This window comes from Rhinatrema bivittatum, chromosome 2, assembly GCF_901001135.1.
Source record: "Rhinatrema bivittatum chromosome 2, aRhiBiv1.1, whole genome shotgun sequence".
Lineage (NCBI taxonomy): Eukaryota > Metazoa > Chordata > Amphibia > Gymnophiona > Rhinatrematidae > Rhinatrema > Rhinatrema bivittatum.
In genome coordinates this window covers 552,994,033-553,016,346 of record NC_042616.1, presented here as the reverse complement: position 1 = coordinate 553,016,346, position 22,314 = coordinate 552,994,033, and the positions used below count along the sequence as shown (strand labels likewise).

Genomic DNA, 22,314 nt, shown 5'->3' with positions numbered 1-22,314 from the left:
TCCGTGCCCGCGGACGGCCGCGGGCACGCTCCCCTACCTGACCGCGATGGCGACCCGTCGAGGCAAGCACCAGGTGAAGAGCCATGATCCGGTGCCGTTGCTCCCGCGTGTTGGCACGGACCCACAGGGTGACCACAGGGGTAGGAGCCATCTCTGCTCCCCCTGCGCGGCATCTAACAGCTTCTCTCCTGCGGCTGGAATCCAAGATGGCCATCGCCATCTTAGGTGCGAGGCCGCGCCTCCTCACCAGATTTAAAGGGACCTGATCCCTTTAACTACTTCCAGTTGTCTTCAATGAGCCAGAGCAGAGGAAGTATAAAAGGAGGCTTCCTCTGCACATTCCTTGACTTGGAAACTTTTGGGTTAGTCAGGTCTGCTTGCTTTGGTGAGTTCTTCTACTTCGGATCTCTGTTCCTGTCTTGTCTTGGTGTTCCTGACTTCGGATTGGCTAGCGGTGATTCCTGGTTCCTGACTTCGGACTGGCAAGCGGTGATTCCTGGTGTGTGACTTCGGACTGGCAAGTGACGATCCCTTGGTGTGTGACCTTGGACTGGTAAGCGACGACCCTCTGGCACTTGAACTTGGACTTCTTCTTGACCATCGTCTCCAAGGGCCCACCTAAATCCCAGCAGTCCGGGTTCCTACGTGCTCCTCCTGGCGGGACCGTGGGCTTCCATTGGCGAAGACACAGTTCCTTTCCTCGATGTCACAACTCTTCGTCTGCCTCCTCAGTCGCCTCAGTCTCCAGTGCTGAGGGTCAGCTGGTCACGTCTTCTGTTCCTGCCTCGCCACCCGAAGGGAGAACCTACGGATCTTCCTCCTAAGGTATACCATCCTCCCATCGACCCAAGGGTTCACAATACCATAAATTACAATAATGAAACATAAACAGGGGCTTTTACCTAAGTTGTTTGTTTTGAAGCAGACCCATATTTCCCTCTGTAAAATGACACTAAGAATTAAAACTACCTTATAGAGCTTCCATGTTCTGTGGATTATGTTTGAGAAAAAGGAAGGGACCTATGGCAAGGCTAGACACAATTATACACCCCTCTTTCACTACACTACACTGACTCCATTTCTTGCCAGGTCATTGGCCACCAAGTGCAATTTGATGTCCATTTCAGAATGTCCTCTGCTTTATAATACTAAGAATCTATTTTGTATTCCTACTAGCAGCAGACATCTGAGCAAGCATTGACACTGAGTTGACTGTCTTTCTACAGCAAAGGTCAACTTTTGAATAGGTGGGACCAGTCAGCTCTGAGGGGCTGGTTAAGTTTCCTCTCTGAACCTGTTTGGTTTTAACTTGGTGTGCTTGGCACTGAATCCAGCTCTTGGCATCAAGAACACAGAGTTGCCAGATGGGAAGGCTGCAGTATACAGGTTGGTTGACATTGCGAGCAGGGTGGCAACTGATGCTCAGCACTCTTAACAAACCTAGGAACTGCCTTTACAACTATCTTTTGAAGTCCCCCTCAAAGAGTGATGAGTCAAAGAGTGATGTATGGCAATTCTCTGTAGCCCTTCAAGGGTTGCCAAAAACCTGAAGCAGAACTTCCAGAGACCAATGCAACAATTGTCCTGGACAAAAGGCAGAGCTAAGTTCCAAAGGCAAAGTTTTAGAGGATGAAGCACAACCTCAAAGATCCCTCGGCAATTGGAGCTGTGCATTGAATATAATTGGAAATATTTTGGCTCCTTTGAATGATCCTTGGTACCATGACCCAAACATTCAATCCAATTGGAAGGAAGATTTCTTGTCTCTGGGGATATCTTTTGGTTTTGGTACTAGAATTGTGGTTTGCCATGGTTAGTTCACTTGGATATGTGGAATTAAGAATCAACAAACAAGTGGAGGTATACCTTTTTATTGGTCTAAATATATCTATGACAAGCTTTCAAGAGTTATCCGCTCTTTATCAGGCCAGTGAAGAAACTGTGCAGTTACACTGAGTTTACATAGTACAGTCATCTAGGGTTTAGGCTGTCTGTATGAGTTCAATACAGGAAAAACAGTGGGGAAAGAGAGTACCAGAGGAAATGAGTTAGTTAAACTTTGCAGTTGAAAGAGTCTATATTTGATAATGGATAAGAAAAACAATGCCTTTATTACATCCTTTTGTTTGTTCATTCTAATTTCACATGTTTTCTGTTCTTGTGTACTTCAAAATTACCCTGATCATGAGATTGTTAAGGGAATGGTCTTCTGAGAAATGCTCATCTACTGAGCTGTCATTCTAGTTTTTTTTGTAATGTCTATGAAGATTGATTCTTATCATCCATTTTTGGTTGTTTCACCAATGTTACATCCTTCTTCATATTGGTTATATTGGATCATGTCACAATATTCATAGAACAGTATGAAAGTGAATTTATTATTTTGAATGTTTTTTCCATGTAAGTAGCTGTAGGGTTCTGTGATATGTGCTGGCACAACTTGCAGGGTTTCATGAAACGTTTTTCTGTCTGGAACTTATTACTTATTAGTTTTTGTTTCAGGTTAAGTGGTTTTTTGGAAGGCTAAACTGGGGTTTTGGCACGAAAAGCAATGATACTTACTTCTGCACTTCCTTATTACCAATAGATAGTGAGGCTTTCTAGTCCTTATACTTTGGCTTTGTCTTTAGTGCTGGTTTAAAGAACCTGATGATCTTCTGTAGTTCAAGGTAAGATAGGAATTTTATTTGTGGATCTTGATTTCACTTGGTGACATCCTCAAGCAAATGTTACAAAGGATTGAATCATGGCCTTTCCTCAAACACTGGTAGCAGAACTGATGATGACCCATGAAAGGTCTTCTGCCTGCAATTTGGGAAAAACTTGAAACCACTAGTCTTGTTCTTGGAATAATGTCAAAAAATTGATACGGCAAAATCAAAAGAAAATATGTTTACACAAATGATGACTTGAGAAAACAACAACAAAAAAAAATGCAACCAAATGGGCTGATAGGGGCCATTGATTAAGTGGACTCACTAACAGAAATAATGAAACAAATCAAGAAAACATAGTGCCAATCATACCTGATTGGGAACGAACAGAGAAAGAAAAATATGTTCTGAGGCATGCTGACAAGAAGCAAAAATTAATGGAGGAAAGTAAGTTAGCAAATAATTGTGTTCTCAATAGAGAAAAACATCTAGTCCACCATGCAGAAAAAGACAAATGGAGGCATGCCGCAGAGACGCGGGAAATACTGAGCATAAAGAAGATTTCTAAGAATTTCTTTAGAAAGCTTTAGAAGAAAGTCTAATTGGTGTCAAGTGATGATGATGTCGCCATCTATGTGACTGAAATTAGAACTCTTAGCAAGAAATATAGAAATTTATGCTGACATCCAAGTATAGACAGATTTTTATTCATTAACTCTTGTTATTGTGGTTAATATAGCAGGCAAATGTCATTGCATGAAGAAATTATGTATAATAAAAGAAGCAGGTCTTAGAATTAATGATCCTTTTCATAAGCAAAAGCCTTAGTGTGAGATACTAAAAACTAATTAGAGCAAAAAGATTTACAACTGTTGCTAAATTTAAGATTGTGTTTCTCTATAACTGTAGTTCATCTTTAATGTCAATCAATTGTTCAGATATAAAGTTATCATAACAAAAAAAGTTGTTACATAGACAAATGGTAAACAAATAGCCAATATGTTTTATCTTTTCATTGCACTATAACAATAACATTAATAAGACTGGTTTTTGTGAGTTGTGGCAATAGCAATACATTCTGTAGATCTAAATAAACAAGGTAAGACAAATGAAATATTGCTGATGATAGATCTGACTTTCTTTGTTATAAACCGTGAGTGTATATCGCAAGGCTTACCTTGCAAAGCATATTTCTGGGCACTTTTGCTAACAGCCAGCAGTGAAATCAAGACATTTGCAGAAACTCGTCTCAATACATCCTCAGATAATTTTCCTTCATAGCTCTATAAAAATTAAAATAAATATAAAGCAATTTCTGGAACATACATGCTAAAGCTTTTCTCAACTAGCACTGCAATTAAGTTTCTAGGCATCAAAATGTTTCATGTATACCATATGAAAATAAAGCAAAGTTGATTACTTGCAGCATATATTTTGATGTGCTTGGAATTGACTAGACATGAATCTTCCAGAGATTTCTGGACAGACAAAAGCCTTTTACTGGGTATGCATAGTAGTTTTTGTGCAGCAGTAAACTCATGACTCTCCTCATTTCTTTATTTTAGCTTTGACCGGGGAGATAACTTTGAAGAGCAGGTCGGGGTGAACAATTGTCTTCAGGGAACCCCTGACAGAGGTGAGCAACTTCACTTTTTCTGAAGACACACAATTCACCAAATCAAATGCATGGGACTCCCTAGCTAGGACTGTCTTCAACAAAAAAGTAAAACAAAAACTGTGAATGGGCAGGAAATTTATGTATGTGTTTGTGTTTCACCAATGAAGTCAACTCTCTACATTGTAGTTTTGCAAATATCCTTGATGGAGGTAAACACAAGATGGGCAACTGATATCACCATGGCTCTTGACAAATTCCTGTAAGGACAAATCTGACTGGACATACAGAAGCAGGTGACATTTGCTACCAAATTAAAAATTATGCATTTTTTCCTTTCACTCCCAGGTTTACTGGTATTAAAAGAAACAAACATTTGGGTGGACTTTCAAGGGGCTTGAGTCTGCTTCAGATAGGCGGTGACAGCTCTTTTGAATTCTAAGATATGATGGGCCTTTTCACTTTTATAGCTACCTGGTATAGGAAAATATATTGTTAGGACAATTGCCTGATTAAGACAGAAGTCCGACCCTACCTTAGGCAGGAACTTAGAATGCGAGTGGAGAACTACTATCTTATTATGATGAGTCTGGTGTAAGGATTTGGTACAAAATTAATGAGAAGTATCTAGTTCTGCCTAGCAGTGACCAGTCTAATAGTGATCCCTGTGTGCTCCCTCAGAGATGCTGAACTCGGTGGGTTTTCTTTCTCACTTATTTCAAGGGATCCCTCCCCATTACCTTTTCTCCAATCTTTTCTTTTCAAATTTTAGTCCTCCTTCCCAACTTCTGGGGAGCCAGTAGTAGAGTAGAAACAAGTTGGAATGTGGAAATTATTTTTTATGTGGACCCATACAGGGTGACCAACCAGGGAGTTATAGGATAAAGTCAACCTTCACCCGATAAGTACAAGGGATCCTCATCACAGTGACCTTTCGCCCCATAGCTGTTCAAAACAGCCTGTCAGTTCATTGCTTTTCCGTGGTTGTATTAGTATGAATTCCTGTGACTTTAAACATTTGTACAAGAAGGAGGGGGGGGGGGGCGGCACAGAGATGGTGGCATAAATGCATTGCCTCCCGGGAGCTGGAGACCCTCAGTATGCTTCTGTCTTGCACTCAGAGCAGTTTAAGTAGTTGAATTTAAAAAAAATACACTGTGGATTGAGGAGCACAGATGACTGATTGGTTTTTAAATATGGCATGATAAAGAATATCTGACTGATGAATTATTTTGCAGGTGGATTAAGGAACTTGCTTGTTTAGGGTTACTGCTAGTATTAACTAAGTTCAATCCTAATTAGGTGGGATATCTGCATCTGATTGTATGGGGATTCTATTCCAATTGTCTCTTTGCACAACTGGATTTCTTTTTGTGTTGTGTGCCTTACTTATAACTGTATATTTGTTCCCCAATTCTCTTTTGAGTTGGTTTAATCCAGCTGAACCTTTGTATTTCTGTCTCACTGAATCCCAAGATCAGAATTAATCTATCAGAGAGGAGGGAATTTCAAAGCATACCACTCTACAGTTGGGTGGAACTGCTAATAGAAGAAAAAATGCCAGGCAATGATTCTAAGAGCTAAAGTCTCAGGAAAGATGAAAAGTCTCAGGGGAAAAAAAAAGTCCTAGACAAAAATATGACTTTGCGCCTTTAAAAAATGTTTTCAAGAATGGAAAAAGAAATACTTCCAAATCAGTAGGACAGCCCTATTGAAAGCCAGTATTCCTTATTATACCAACATCCCCCAACAAAATGACCTTACTTGCACATTGCCAAGATGGCACCTGGAGCATCTACATCTTCAGTTTCTGCTACTCTACGGATCCCGAGACTTCCACTAGCACAGCTTCCTGAATGTGGTTCCACCAGGGGAGTACTGTGCTAGATCTAGGCAGCCTACTGTCAACTCAGCAAAGCCAGGAAGGAGAAAAGCCTACAAGTTTCAAAATGTCATTTTTTGTTCTTTTATTGCAAAGAACTACTGAATTGCTGGAGACCAAGAATATAGCAGGGCATCATGGGATAAAAGAGTATCAGATTACATGATGCTGCTGTTGGAAATCTTGTGAGATCGCACTGATTTATCATCTGAAGTGGGAAGGAAAATACCCAAGGGTTACAGACTGGAAGGGAGGACACTGCAGAATTTCCTGTTACATAGAAAATATATATTTAGATAATTATAAATACTGACATAGTAAATTCTCATATGTTTCCAGATTTGGTCTTTTAGATTCACTGTCTACTCAATGTATAGGGGGGGTGGAATTTATGGCAAACGTAAGAACTAAGTACGGGCACAGAATGAGCAAAAGAATATATAATAGTCAAGGAAAACTGAATCCTGATTAGAAACTCTTATCTCTGTATTTTTATTATATTTCAGGTGGTAGGAAGGGAATATAAGATTAATTTTTTAGGAGACTGTTTACATTTTGCAATGGAAAAATGTGAATTTATATAGGCTTTCCGACAGTAAGAACATAAGCAATCATGTCTATTTCACTGAAAATTTAAAATCTCTGCCCACAGTCTGCAAAGTATTTATTCAATTTAAGAAAGTTTATACAACTTGTGGGTTGTTTTGTTTTTTTTAACAGGAAATTAAATCTTTGACAATCTTTCATTTCATTTCCACTTGCAAAATTTTCTCTTCTGCTCTTATCAATTTAAAACAGGGGTCCCTAAACTCAGTCCTCAGTTAATTTAGATTTGATTTATGTTTATAGATTTGAGCTACAGCATAACAAAGTGTTCACTATTATTGTGGGTTTTCCTCCCTTGTATTAAAAATGATTGAAATGATAGGCAGCATATATAGAAGATTTTTTTGCATTAGTTTGGAGTATATAAGAATGATTTATTACATACTTTTAGATTCAGGTGACCATGTTGAAATTCTGTAGTAAAAACATTGGAATTAGATAATTCAGATCCGCTCATTATGATTCATCTTTATGTAAGTAATTATGAGGTGTATGTACAATATTGGCTCCTTTTGTAATTCTATATTTAACAACATGTCTTTTCAGGAAGCCAAACATAGCTTATGTCAGAGTTTATATAGGAGAACAGATAAATGGAGACATTTTTATCTGTTAATTTTTTTTCCATGAATCCTGCTGCACCAATCCAGTCAAAACAAATGAGTTATGCCCCTCCTACCAGAAGACAGAGGCAGAGCACTCAGCTTTCCTTTGTGACTTCATCGCCACTACTTAGAGGTGGTGCAGCACAGGGAAAAGCCAGTATTCCTATGACAAAGCAAAATTGCTTACCTTGTAATAGGTGTTATCCCAGGACAGCAGGATGTAGTCCTCACATATGGGTGACGTCACTGACGGAGCCCTAGTGCGGGAAAACTTTCTGTCAAAGTTTCTAGAAACTTTTGACTGGCCCTGTGAGACCACTGAGCATGCCCAGCATGCCATGATATTCTCTGCCACAGGGGTCTCTCTTCAGTCTCGTATGTAGCAATAAGCTTTAGCAAAAATAAAATATTAAAAGGTCTGAGACCCAACTCCGCGGGGTGGTGGGTGGGTTTCGTGAGGACTACATCCTGCTGTCCTGGGATAACACCTATTACAAGGTAAGCAATTTTGCTTTATCCCAGGACAAGCAGGATGCTAGTCCTCACATATGGGTGATTAGCAAGCTAGAGGCTGAGTCATTTTGTAGTGAAGCAACAATGAAGTATTGTTGTTGAAAATGAGTCAGCTGAAGATCACAGCAGGTTGGATGTAGAGTTGGGTTTAAACTGGAAACAAGTTCTTTAAGACAGATTGTCCATAGGCTGAATCTGGTCATCGCTGCTTGTCCAAACAGTAATGAGCTGCAAAGGTGTGAAGAGAACTCCATGTTGCTGCTTTACATATGTCAAGGATTGGCATTGAACGATAGTGTGCTACTGAGGTTGACAATGCTCTTACTGAATGTGCCTTTACTCGCCCTTGGAGAGGAAGGCCTGCTTTTTCATAGCAAAACTGTATGCAATCTGCTAACCAGTTAGATAGAGTATGTTTACCCACTGCATTACCTGGTTTGTTTGGATCATAAGACACAAAGAGTTGATTGGATTTCCTATGGGCTGCAGTGCGATCTAAGTAAAATGCTAGCGCACGCTTACATTCCAAGGTATGTAAGGCTCGTTCCCCTTGGTGAGAATGAGGTCTTGGAAAGAATGTGGGTAAAACTATAGATTGGTTCAAGTGGAATTCCATAACTACTTTAGGAAGGAATTTTGGATGTGCACAGAGAACCACTCTGTCATGTAGGAAGTTTGTATAGGGTGAGTATGTGACAAGTGCTTGTAACTCACTAACCCTTCTAGCTGATGTAATGGCAATGAGGAAGATAGTCTTCCATGTGAGAAATTTAAGATCACAGGAATTCATGGGTTCGAAAGGAGAACGCATGAGTCTTGTTAAGACCAGATTCAGGTCCCATTCTGTGACTGGTGGCCGAATTGGTGGTCTAAGTTGAGTTAAACCTCTCATAAACCTGCTGACAAGAGGTTGTATGGATATTGGTGCATCTCCCATCTTGTTATGGTAAGCTGAGATTGCACTTAAGTGTACTCTTACTGATGAAGTCTGGAGACCAGATTCTGAAAGATGGTATAAGTAGTCTAGAAGCGAAGTCATGGGGCAGGTGAAAGGATCAATACCCATTTGTCTGCACCTCAAAGTAAATCTTTTCCACTTGGAAGAATAGTTCTTTCGTGTGGAATGTTTACGTGAAGCTATAATCACTTGAGATACATTGGTTGAAAGATTGAGTGGTTGTAAGATCAAGCTTTCAACATCCATGCTGTCAGGGATAGGGATTGAAGGTTGGGATGGCACAACCGATCCTGATCCTGAATTATGAGAGTGGGAGCTACTCCTAGACGAATGGGATCCCTGACTGAGAGGTCTAGAAGTGTGGGGAACCAAACTTGTTGAGGCCAATATGGGGCTATGAATATCATGGTCCCCTTGTCCTGTTGTAGCTTCACTTAAGTTTTGGTTATGAGCGGCATCGGAGGATACGCGTATAGAAGGCCTGAGTTCCAAGAGCGAGCAAAGGCGTCCTTGGCTGGTTGGTTTTTCTGTCTGTGTAGAGAACAGAATTTGTCCACTTTGTGATTCAGATGTGATGCAAAGAGATCTATTGTTGGTTGTCCCCAACGTTGAAATATCCTGGTCACTACTGAGGGATCCAGGGACCACTCGTGTGGTTGGAACTGACGACTGAGCCGATCTGCCACTACATTGTGAATGCCTCCCAGATAAGTGGCCCGGAGGAACATTGAGTGGTTGAGGGCCCAGCCCCAAATCTGTGCAGCTTCTTGACAAAGGAGATACGAGCCCGTACCTCCTTGTTTGTTGATGTACCACATGGCTACTGTATTGTCCGTTTGGATCAGAACAGTCTTGTGTGAAAGGCAGTCCTTGAACGCATGCAGTGCATAACGTATAGCTCGAAGCTCCAGGAAATTGATTTGAAATGTTGCTTCGAGTTTTGTCCAAGTACCTTGGGTTTGGAGATTGTTTATGTGAGCTCCCCAACCCAAGGTGGAAGCATCTGTAGTTACAGTTATTTGTGGGATTGGTTGCTGGAAGGGTAGGCCCTTGCGCAAATTGTCCTTGTCCACCCACCAAAGTAGAGAGGAACGTAGCTGGTGGGTTACCTGAATTGGAGAGGACAGTGGTTGAATGGCTTGGATCCACTGTGATCTTGAAGTCCATTGAGTTACACCCATGGCTAGCCTTGCCATAGGAGTGACATGCACTGTGGAGGCCATGTGGCCTAGTAAGGTTAGAAACTGATGAGCTGTTGCTTGTTTCTCTGAGTGAATTGAGTTTGCCAGTATGGAAAGCGTTTCTGCTCAATCTTCGGGTAGAAAGGCCCTTGAGAGGATGGTGTTCAATTCTGCTCCTATGAATTGAAGCAAATGAGATGGAGTGAGATGGGACTTTTGATAATTTATGAGAAAACCCATGGAGTGAAGTAGAGTAATTGTTCAACTGAGAGAAGCCAGAGCTCTTTGTTGAGATTGACTTCTGATGAGCCAGTCGTCGAGATAAGGAAAGACATGGACCCTTTCTTTCTGCAAGTGTGCTGCTATTACTGCCAGACAATTGGTGAAAACTCTGGAAGCAGAGGCAGTCCGAATGGTAGTACTCTGTATTGGAAATGTTGATGGCCCACCATGAAGCACAGGTACTTGCAATGTGGAGGGAATATTGGAACGTGAGCTTAAGCATCTTGTAGATCCAGAGAACCAATCTCCTGTTTGAAGAAGAAGAAGCATGGTGCCTAGAGACACCATTCTGAATTTTTCTTTCTTTAGAAATTTGTTGAGATTTCTGAGGTCTAGGATTGGATGTAGGCCTCCAGTTTTCTTTGGAATGAGGAAGTAAAGGGAATAGAATACTCTGCCCTGCTGAGACCGGGGCACAGGTTCTACCGCCCTGGCTTTCAGAAGGGTGGATAATTCTACTTGTAATTGAATTATGTGATCGTCTCTTAGAAAGAGAATTCTCGGAGGAGATTCTGTTGGAATTGAGAGGAAATTTAGTTTGTAACCTCGAGAGATTATGGAAAGTACCCATTGGTCTGTTGTTATTTTTGTCCAATGGTTGTAAAAGTAGGATATTCGGCCTCCTACTGGTAGATCTGCTCAAGGGTTGGGGAGATGGCTTTGTTCTCTGGTTGTAGCCTCAAAACCCCACAGTAGGCCCTGTCTAAGGTGGGGGCTGAGGGCGAGCGGTTCTTGTCTGCCTGGACTGAGAGCGTTGTTGCGGCCTAGTAGACCTGCCTCTGGATGCTGGAGGGTAGTAGCGTCTCTGACGAAAGAATGGACGCCTGGGTTCACGTCGTGCGGGACAGCGAGATGTCTGTGGAGCAGGTTCCTGTGGAACTAGGGATAGTTGTCTCAGGGTTTCTGAATGCTCCTTCAGTTGCGCCAAGGCATTTGGGCCTTTGCACCGAATAGGTTATCCCTAGCACATGGTAAATCGACTAGTTTATCCTGTACTTCAGGTCTTAGATCAGAGGTCTTAAGCCACGCCCAACGCCTAGCCGCAATCCCTGAAGCTGCTGTCCTAGAAGTTGTTTCAAAGCTATCATAAGCAGCTCTGACTTCATGTTTCCCAGCTTCAAGCCCTTTATGGATGATTGTCTGGGCTGCCTCCTGATATTGTTGTGGCAGAGATGTAGTGAAGTCCTCCATTTGCTTCCAGAGATTCCTCTGGTATTGAGTCATATAAAGTTGATAGGAGGAAATTCTGGTATTTAGGATAGCTCCTTGGTATATCTTCCTACCCAGGGAGTCCAAAAATCTATGATCTTTCCCTGGGGGGTTTGAAGAATGTGGGCGAATTATCTTCGATTTCTTTTGAGCAGACTTCACTACTACTGAGTTATGAGGGAGCTGCGATTTCTGATATCCAGGAACAGACTGTACCAGATACGTAGTTGTCCATTCGCTTGTTTACAGGAGGTACAGAACAAAGGTACTCCCAAATTCGATGTTGTAGATCTAGGAGGACCTCATGAATAGGTATGGCCAACACCTGTTTTGGAGGGTCAACAAATTGAAGTACCTCCAATGTCTGTTGTCTGGTGTCTTCTTCTGCAATCAATTTAAAGGGTATGGTATCTGCCATCTCCTGAATAAAGCTGGTAAAGGATAAATCCTCTGGTGGGGACTTCTTCCTTTGATCTGGAGGTGAGGGCTCCCACATAAAATCCTCAGATGATGTATCTGTATATGTATCATCCCCGGTGTTATATGGATCTTCCCGGTATGGAGATAGTGAGGAGGATCTCGGTGGATGATGGAGCCCCGAAGGTCCTGGTAGCGGATCATCAGAGGGTGTATTCAGAAGTGTCCTCTGATGGTTTCGGAAGAAGGGCATCGACCACTTTTTCCAACTTGTTCATTAGAAGTTGAAAAAGTGCTATTTCTGGACGTTCCGGGTCTACCGTTGGTATTGGCATCGACGATAGAGGGGTTGGCATCGGTGATGGCATCGATGGTTGCATCCACGGAGGCTTAAAACATTTTGAAGGTATCGGCGTTGATGGGACTATTGGAATCGGTGCGAAGATTGGTGTTGATGGAAGTATGGATACCGTCTGCATTGCAGTCAGCGGCATTGATGAGGAGAGCATCATCGGTGCGATCACCGGCATTGGCGCGGAAGGCACCGGCATCGGTGCTGAACGCACCGGCATTGGTGTCGAGGGCACCGGCATCGGAGGCACCAGCATCGGCGAAGTCGCAAGAGGAAGATGTTGCTCCTTGAATGCCTGAATGACCACTTACCTGATAAAATCAGACAATTCCGGTATTACAACTGGTGCAGGCAGAGCAGTTGTAAGCAGTGGCGGAGACTGCAATGGCCTATCATCCACAGAGTCCTGTGGAGGTGCAGGAATCAGCATCTCTGGCTGAAGAGGCCCAGGCGTTGAGGGAAAAGGGTGTTTCCTGTGTCTGTGGCTGCTTTGCACTCAATTCCCCTGGGGAGAGAGGCGATCCCGATGCACGTCGATGTCGATGCTTCAAGCTGTGTTCGCCGACCGATTTAACCGAAGCTATCGACGATGTCTGTGACAGATGATCCCCCGATCCTTCCAGGTGGCACTTTTTAAACAGTACCCGATTGGAGGCTCCTGCTGGAGATGATTTCGTAGAAGTCGAGGGAGATGGTAAAAGTTGCAGATGAAACAGATGTTCCATCTTTTCCTGACGGGTCTTCCTCCCTTTTCACTGTCATTTCTGCACATTTTGGACAGGAATTGACATCATGTTTCTCACCGAGGCACATAACACACTCGAGGTGAGGTTCCGTAATCGACATTGTACAATTACAAACGGGACATTTTTTAAATCCCGTAGCCATTTTGTCTCGACAACCGAAGGCAAAGAGAAATCTTGAGAACAATTATTTTACTCGAAGAGTAAAATGAGACACAGATTTTACTCACCGGCCGGTGGAAAACCAGAGAGAGATCCCGTGTGGGAGAATTTCTGAGAAAAAAATATGACTTTTTGTCACAAATTTGTGAGAGAATTCTCAAAAGGCTTCTAAACCGCGATGCCTACAGCAGCACGGAAAAACGAAGACTGAAGAGAGACCCCTGAGGCAGAGAATATCATGGTATGCTGGGCATGCTCAGTGGCCTCACAGGGCCAGTCAAAAGTTTCTAGAAACTTTGACAGAAAGTTTTCCCACACTAGGGCTCCGTCAGTGATGTCATCCATATGTGAGGACTAGCATCCTGCTTGTCCTGGGATAAAACATTGAATAAATCATAAGCATCCAAATTAATAAAAAACTAAAAAAATTCCAAAATATTCTGCTTTCGTGAGAAGAAACACAAGAACATCACATAAAGAGAGGACAGGCAAAAAAACAAAGGCTGAGAAGGAAGATCTACTCCTCTGAAGAACATGTGTACATGACAGGCACCTGACAACCAGACTGTTTCCAGAAGGCATAACTTCCCAGGAGGGTCCTGGACTGGTGTAGCAGGATTCATGGAATGAAAATTAATAGCTATAATTTCTTCTTCTATTTCATCCTGCTATATCAGTCCAGTTGAACAACTACTCAGGAGGGAGGAAGTAAGGGCAGCTCCAAGAACATCAGTTCCAAAAGGCTGCAAGGATGAGCCAATAGCTGCCTTACCAATTTCCTACTGGCATAAAAACAGTTGCTTTTGACCAGGATGAGATTGTGCTCTAGCAGAAGCAACACAAGTTATCTCGAAGGCCAGACAGGCCCAGAGCCAAACTGCAGAAGATATTGGCTTAGATCCATCCCATCAGAGGTTTCCATAGGGCAAACAGCCTGTCTATCTAACAGAAAGCAATAGTAACCTCCAAATATTATCATGAGTAGCTGAAAGGCAGCTAAGAATAAACTAGAGCATCTATCTTTTCAGCATCTCACTCCCTGCAATGAGTTGCTAGCAGATCTAAGTGAGGCATGCTCTACAGGAGCTCTATGTACAGAAACATAACAAGGTTGAGATCCCACTCGCCTGGGTCCAGAAGACTCCTGCTCAAGAAATCGACCTTCTGACCTGTAATATGAACCACTGTCAAGATTCTCCTCCACCCAAAGAAGAGTCATTTGTCTCCACTGACACCCCAAGGTGTCCGGAATCTCCCTCTCAATTCACACATGCCACGGCTGTGACATTGTTGACCACCCTTTCCCTAACTAAGGAAAAAATTAACAAAGGGCTATAACGTTCGCAACCACCACTTACTCTTCGTGCCGTCGTCCTCTTTCCCGACCCCCTTTCCCCCGCTTGTTTTCCCTTGTGATAGCTATTAGTAACAGAAAACACGCTACAACTGTTATTTGGTGTAAAAAGGCCGCAGCTTTTATTTGTTTAACATATGTATCAACTTCATGGTACCCGAGCCGATGCGCTGTCTCTGACCGCCCGCCGTAACCGAGCCAGGCGTCCTTTAGCCAGGAGCCCCCGCCGCGTGACCTCACCCCGGCGGGGGTCCCGCCCTTGGCGCTTTTCATCACGCCCCGCCTTTAAGGCACCTCCCCTGGCGCTGACGGCTCCCACTCCGTCTGGTGATGCCGCCGGCACCCCTTACTCTATATTCAATCGGCTCGGGAGGAAGGGCGCCGTTCCCCTGCCTTTCAATCGCGAGCGGCTGGCCCGCCGTAGGCGCGATAGGCGTTGCCGTTTCACTGCCTTCACCCGCGAGCGGTCCGGCCGCCTCAGGCATGGCAGGCGGGCCGGGGGAACAAATTGGGCCTGCTCGCGACGCGCTTACACATGCCCGAATCCAGGGGAAGGGAGGGGGGAAATGAGGGCCTGTCCGCCGTAGGCAGACGACCTAACCACGCGCCCGAACTCAGGAGAGGGCCGAGCCACCACGCGCCTGCCCGAGGGGTGCGAGAGGGCGCAACAAGGCACCCGGCAGCAACGAGGCACCCGGCAGCCACGAATCAAAAAAAATAAAAATGAATAAATAAATAAACAAAATGAGGGAGAGGCACCGAGGGCCAGCCTCGGATCAGTAAGGAAAACATGCGGCCAGACCCGGCCCGCCACGGTTGTGGCCGCTTTATTTTTCTTGATTTATTTGTGTTATGAGGAATGGAGGTTCTAATTTTCTATTTTCATACACAGAGTCTGGCTTCTTGAGGTTTCCATTTCAGTTTGTCATTCTACCATTTGTGCTCCTTCATTTGGTAATCTGTATTTGGTGAGAGTTAGCGTTCTGCATGCAAAGTCCAAAATGAAGCATTTGTTTAGCATAGAAAAAGGCTCATAAAAGAAAAGAAATGCAATGCTATTTGCTCAGGGGACTTGGGTGGTCGCAGGCTGCTGTTCTTCGCACACTATGGCGGGCAAGGGGTTGTTGGAGGTTAAGTTGACAAGGGCGAGGGCCGAGTGGGGAGACACAGATCGTGTGGCAGCGTTGCAGCCAGCGCAGGAGCGCCGGGCCCATTGACCTCGGGAGGGGGGGGGGGGGGGGGGAGGAGAAAGCCACGCGGCAATGTTGAACATATACTGGATCAGGAGTAGGATGGAGCTTTAAAAATACAGCTTAAGCATGGATCTGAGTTTGTCTGAGTTTGCATAGCAGTGAAGACTCCAATATAACCCAAGAAAAGACACTAACCAAGAGGTACCAATCATCCACTTAGGCTGCTCTCTTTGACCCATTTCCAATTCAATTAACCCAGTTGAGCATGGGATGAGGTAAGTGAGCATAAGCTATCAAATACTACATAAAATGGTGGGGGAAGGGGCAGTAAGGGCACAGGAAAAAATTATTAAAGTTTTGAAAAAAATACAAAGAAAGTCAATAAGTAATCCCCATAGTAAAAAAATAAAAAAATTGTCAGTGACTTTGAATGCTATTGGTAGCCAATATAAGCAGGAAATGACAGAAGGCAAATAAAGAAATCTGATCCTTGTAGTGTCTGTGATGTTTCAAATTCAGAGCAACATCATCACCACATTGAGAACTCTGCTTCCATATCCACTGAGCAGTCGGAACAAGAAGCCCAAGACATTCGTGTACTGGGATTTTCAAGCCAGCTGACTACCTTTTATCAAATATTATCCAATCAGAAAGAAATTTATATGGATGTTAGGAATGTCTATTTAGGTGGCATGAAAAATATTTTAAAGGAACTAACTTTGGTAGTAGCTGGATACCATTAGCTTAATCAATGCTGCAGTTATCAGTTTAAATAAATAGTCTGAAGGGTAAATAGTTGTCTTAAGGGTTGAATCTAAAAATGTTTCCTATCACGAACAGAACTTTTGTTCTAGAATTAATACTCTTGTCTTTATGAATCAGAAGTTTCATGGTAGGAATGTTTACAAGCAGTGATTATAGCCTCCTGAAGGTAAATACATTTTCAAGTAAGCATAGGGTACTTCTGGCTTCATTGATTAGAAATAATTTATCATTCTCTCATGGTGCAGTAAAAGAATAAAAAACCTTCACTTTTTTTAAACTGATAACCAGCATATCACAGTAAATATCACTGAAATACATACAAACATACCTGAAGTATCAATTCACACAGTTTGCTTCCTGATGACGCACTTCCCTTAGTGTCATCTAGCAGTATGGTCAGTGTTAGACTCTGGCGCGAACAATGTGCTTCCTGGGGCTTCATTTTCCCGCCCTCCGCTAGGAGAATGGAAATGAACTGCTGGCAGGCCGCTGACAAATTGGGATGAGTTGTAGATAGATGAACACATTCAGAAATTGTCTCTAAATAACAAATAAAGGTAATGATTTTGTGTTTTACAGTAAAATAAAGTGTCAACCAATTTAAAATACTTAACTAAAGCTTAGCAATAGTACCGGGAAAAGTGTAATTGCTTAGCTCTAATTGTTGTTCTCCAATAGCAACAGAAAAATGATCCACAGAGATGGGCACTGTGTGCATCAACAGTTAGATTTTTCTACAACTTTCTTTGGAAACCTTTGGACATGCATAGGAGGTTTCCTGTGCTGATGGATTTATTGTTCTTCAGTTTGCTGCCTGGTTTAGTAGAATTAGTAAAGGTTTAACTGAAGTAGAAACAATTCAAAAAAGGGAGGTAGGTGAGTTGGGTAGATCGCTCATCTGCTGATAGCAGAGAACAAATACAGATAAGCAATTACACTTTCTTTGACTGCAAGTAGCAACATCAATCCATAAAGACAGGATTACCTAGCTAAGGGTGGTCTTCAATAAAAAGAAAAAAAGGACATAATGTCAACATGTGGCACATACTACTTAACATGTTTTTTATTGAGTAAAACTTTTTTTATTATTTTATCCCCCCTTTTTGGAACATAAGAATATAAGAAGTGGGTAAGACTAATGTTACTGTATATCAAGCCCAGCATCCTGTCTCAGATAGTGACCAATCTCAGTTACTTGGAAGTATCAGGCAAATCCTAATGGGGAGATTCACTCCCTATTCCTTCCAGAAATAAGAGGTGGTGATGGAACCTGAAGATAACCTTGGAAAATAAGAGAAATGGACCCAAGAGAATGGGATTTGAGCTTCATTCAGCAAACAAATCTATAGAAAGGGCAATCCAAACATAGAATCCTGACAGGAGGCCTTAACAAGGCAGATATGACTGGTGAATGTGTGGACAGAGCTCCATGTTACAGCTCTGCAAATCTCTTCTAAGAATGTATACCTTATATTGGCAACTGACATTGCCATTGTCCTGACAGCTTGGGCTTCAATATGTACCTCTGAAGTCACACCTGCTAGGATGAAACGATGAGATGAAATCTGCTATGTAATTTTTTTTGTCACTAAGAGACTTGGCTAATAAGGATCAAAATAACAAACAGTTGGGTGGATTTTCTATGGGATTTAGTCAGCTCCAAATAGGTAACGGTCTTCTGATGTGCAACTTCTTTTTACGTGCACGTGGGCAAGATGAAAAAAAGCATGGATGAATGACTGATTAAGGTAGAAGTCGGGCAGAATCTTAGAAAGGAATTTAGAATGGGTTCAGAGATCTTTTTGCAGACTCCTTTCCTAGAAACCAGAAAGACCCAAGGCACTTCTCCAAACAATTCAAATCTCATTATTACTTTCTCAATATTCAGGCTGGAAGGGATGAAGACTGGATTTTGGCATGGGGTCTTGGTTCTTAGTAATTACACCTAGAGAAGATCAAAGCCTGCTGGGTTCTTGAATAAACATCTCTAGTAGGAAAAAGAACCACAACTATCTTTGACACTATAAGAGTCATACAGTCTCTGTTCCTTCTGAGTTTTGTTAAGGTCTTGACTATCAGAAGTATTGGAGAATATACATACAGAACAGCTGTCCACTAATGAATAGTGCAAAAATCTAGCTCAATTGCCTTATGTCTTCCTGGACAGAAGACAAATACCTTACTGTTCAGGGGTGTCACAAACACATTACCCCGATAGTCCCTCACTGAAGGAAGATCCTGTTTGCCATATTCAGATCAAGGAACCACTCATGAGGATCTAGCAGGTGATGATGTAGTCCAGAGCTTTCCAAACTTTTCATGTTGGTGACACACTTTTTAGACAAACATAATTTCAAGACACAGTAATTCAGTCTACTAGCAAACCAGAGGTTAAAGGTTAAACAAACGAAACATATTTTGACAATGTGTGTATGTTTCCTTAAATATATACATAAATAAAATGTTTCACAACACAACCTATCTCATGAAAACCTTTCATTTATATTAAAAATATATAATTTTCCAAGATTAATGTTATTGTTATAATTTAGGAGTAACAATGCTGTCCCCCACACACTCATCTTTCTACTCCCCAAGCATGTCTGTCCCCTACACACTCATCTCTCTCCCCCCCCCCCCAAGTACGTTTCTGTCCCCCACACACTCATATCTCTCCCCCCCTCCCCCCAGCACATGTCTGGCCCCCACACTCATGTACCTCTTCTTTTTGATTGTTGCCAGTTCAGTGCTTCACTCCCTTCAGGGTTCAAGCCTGCCGTGGTGCATAACACCTTCCATGATCACCAGACACTGTTGCTTGCAATACTCATCAGCAGCAGCAGCCAATGACAGGGACAGCTGGTCTAAAGTCCTACCCACCAAGCCCAAAAAAACGTGATTGACAGCAAAAATCGCCCAATAATAAGCAACCCGTGAACTGGAAAAAAAAAGCGAATTGCTAGTAAAAAAAACCCCAAACTTGCGTCGGATTTGACGGCGCAGCATCACGTGCCATCACCTGCGCGTGACCTGGAGAGGAGTGGCTATGTGGACCGGGTTTTAATGTGCTACGTTCGCGCGACACACCTGCACACTGCAGGTGACACACTAACGTGTCCCGACACACAGTTTGGAAAGCTCTGATCTAGTCTGTCTACCATCATAGTTTCCTTTACACTAGGTGAGAAAACACTTAAGCTTAATCTGTGAAAGATAGGCTAATCCCATATACTGGCTGCTTCATGTCACAGGATGCAGAAGCACTTTCCACCCTGCTTATTCATGTAGTACATAACTGGTTGCCTGTTTGAAGTAGGGCAAAATTGTTGATTACCTGATTTCACAAGACCTTTTCTGTATTCAGTACCACCTTCATCTCCAAAGGTTTAAAGTAACATCTCTTTTCTTGAAGGGAGTATGTATTTTCTGTAGGTAAGTTCCCTAGTGCTGGCTGGGTGCATCCATTGTCAGAATAATTTGGTTAAGGAATTTGAAGGAAAGACAACTGGTCAAATTTGGATAGGACAGTAAAAAAGACAAACAAATCAAGATCTTCCGTGACCTTGATACAGTCCTGGAATCTCTGTGTCACCTAAGCAGATTGGGACTTTAATGTCCACTGTGTTTCTGTGTCAACATGCAAGTGTAAGATAGCTATTAAGTGTGGGTGTCTAGTGAGCCTCTCAGTCATTCTTCATCCAATGGAAATGTCCCAATCTTTTTGTAAGGCCCTGTTGGACACTTCTGGTTTCCTGTCATTAGAGGGCTCATAAGAACATAAGATATTCCATACTAGGTCAGACCAAGGGTCCATCAAGCCCAGCATCTTGTTTCCAACAGTGGCCAATCCAAGTCACAAGTACTTGGCAAGTATCCAAACATTAAATAGATCTCAAGCTACTATTGCTTATTAATTAATAGCAGTTTATGGATTTTTCCTCTAGGAACTTATCCAAACCTTTATTAAACTCTGTTACAGAAACTGCCATAACCACATCCCTCTGGCAGTGAATTCCAGAGCTTAACTATGCGCGGAGTGAAAAAGAATTTTCGATTTGTTTTAAATGAGCTACTTGCTAACTTCATGGAGTACCCCCTGGTCCTTCTATTATCTGAAAGAAAACAACCGATTTACATTAACTTGTTCAAGTCCTTTCATGATTTTGTAGACTATCATATCCCCCCTCAGTTGTCTCTTCTCCAAAATGAACAGCCCTAACTTCTTTAGACTTTCCTCACAGGGCAGCTGTTCCATGCCCCTTATCATTTTGGTTGCCCTTCTCTGCACTTTCTCCAGTGTAGTTATATCCTTTTTGAGACACAGTGACTAGAATTGCACACAGTATTCAAGGTGCGGTCTCACCATGGAACGATACAGAAGCATTATGACATCCTCTGTTTTAGTTTCCATTCCCTTCCTAATAATTCATAACATTGTTTGCTTTTTTTTTATTGCCACAGCACACTGGGCTGACAATTTCAATGTATTATCCACAATGATGTCTAGATCTCTTTCCTGGGTGGTAACTTCTAACATAGAACCTAACATCGTGTAACCACAGCAAGTGTTATTTTTCCCTATATGCATCACTTTGCACTTGTCCACGTTAAATTTCATCTGCCATTTGGAAGCCTAATCTTCCAGTCTTGCAAGGTCCTCCTGCAATTTATCACAAACTGCTTGAGTTTTAATTACTCTGCATAAATATGTGTCATCTGCAAATTTGATCACCTCACTCATCCTACCCCTTTCCAGATCATTTATAAATATATTAAAAAGCACAGGTCCAAATACAGATCCCTGAGGCACTCCACTGTTTTCCTTTTTCCACTGTGAAAACAAACCATTTAATCCTACTCTGTGTTTCCTGTCTTTTAACCAACTTGCAATCCACAAAAGGCCATCGCTTCCTATCCCATTACTTTTTAGTTTTCTTAGAAGCCTCTCATGTGGGAGTTTGTCGAACGCCTTCTGAAAATCCAAATACACCATATCTACCGGTTCACCTTGTCCACATTTATTCACACCTTAAAAAAAATGTAGGAGATTTGTAAGGCAAGACTTCCCTTGGGTAAATCCATGTTGGCTGTGTCACATCAAACCATGTCTATCTAAACGTTTTGTGATTTTATTCTTTATAACAGTTTCCACGATTTCTCCTGGCACTGAAGTCAGGCTCACTGATCTATAGTTTCTTGGATCACCCCAGGTCCCTTTTTAAATATGGGGGTTACATTGGCATCTTGCAGTCTTCAGGTACATCGGATGATTTTAATGATAGGTTATAATTGAATTGAAATAAGTCTGAAATTTCATTTTTTGGTTCTTTCAGAGATCTCGAGTGTATAGCATCTGGTCCAGGTGATTTACTACTCTTCAGTGTGTCAATCAGGCCTACCACATCTTCCAGGTTCACCGTGATTGGGTTCAGTTGATCTGAATCATCACCAATGAAAACCTTCTCCGGAACAGGTATCTCACCAATATCCTCTTCAATGAACACTGAAGCAAAGAATTTTTGTCTTTTCGTGATGGCATTACCTTCCCTAAGTTCCCCTTTAACTCCTTGTTCATCTAATAGTCTGAACAACTCCCTTGCAGGCTTTGTGCTTCGGATATATTTTAAAAAGTTTTTATTATGAGTTTTTGCCTCTATGGCCAACTTCTTTTCAAATACTCTCTTATCCTGTCTTATCAATGTCTTACATTTAACTTGCCAATGCTTATGCTTTATCCTATTTTTTTCTGATGGATCCTTCTTCCAATTTTTGAATGAAGATCTTTTGGCTAAAAATAAGACTCTTTCACCTCACCTTTTAACC

General features: G+C 42.2%; 1 protein-coding gene across 4 annotated transcripts in view; it reads right to left on the bottom strand.

The window, feature by feature from the left end:
* The window catches only part of RTTN (rotatin), a 685,521-nt gene that overhangs the window by 140,529 nt on the left and 522,678 nt on the right, over nt 1-22,314 (bottom strand). For all 4 annotated transcript variants that reach the window (XM_029590900.1, XM_029590899.1, XM_029590897.1 and 1 more), the window contains exons 40-41: nt 16,820-17,031; nt 3,832-3,937 (exon numbers count right to left, since the gene is read on the bottom strand). In XM_029590900.1, the coding sequence (XP_029446760.1) occupies nt 3,832-3,937; nt 16,820-17,031 (318 nt within the window). The remainder of the gene's footprint in view (nt 1-3,831; nt 3,938-16,819; nt 17,032-22,314) is intronic.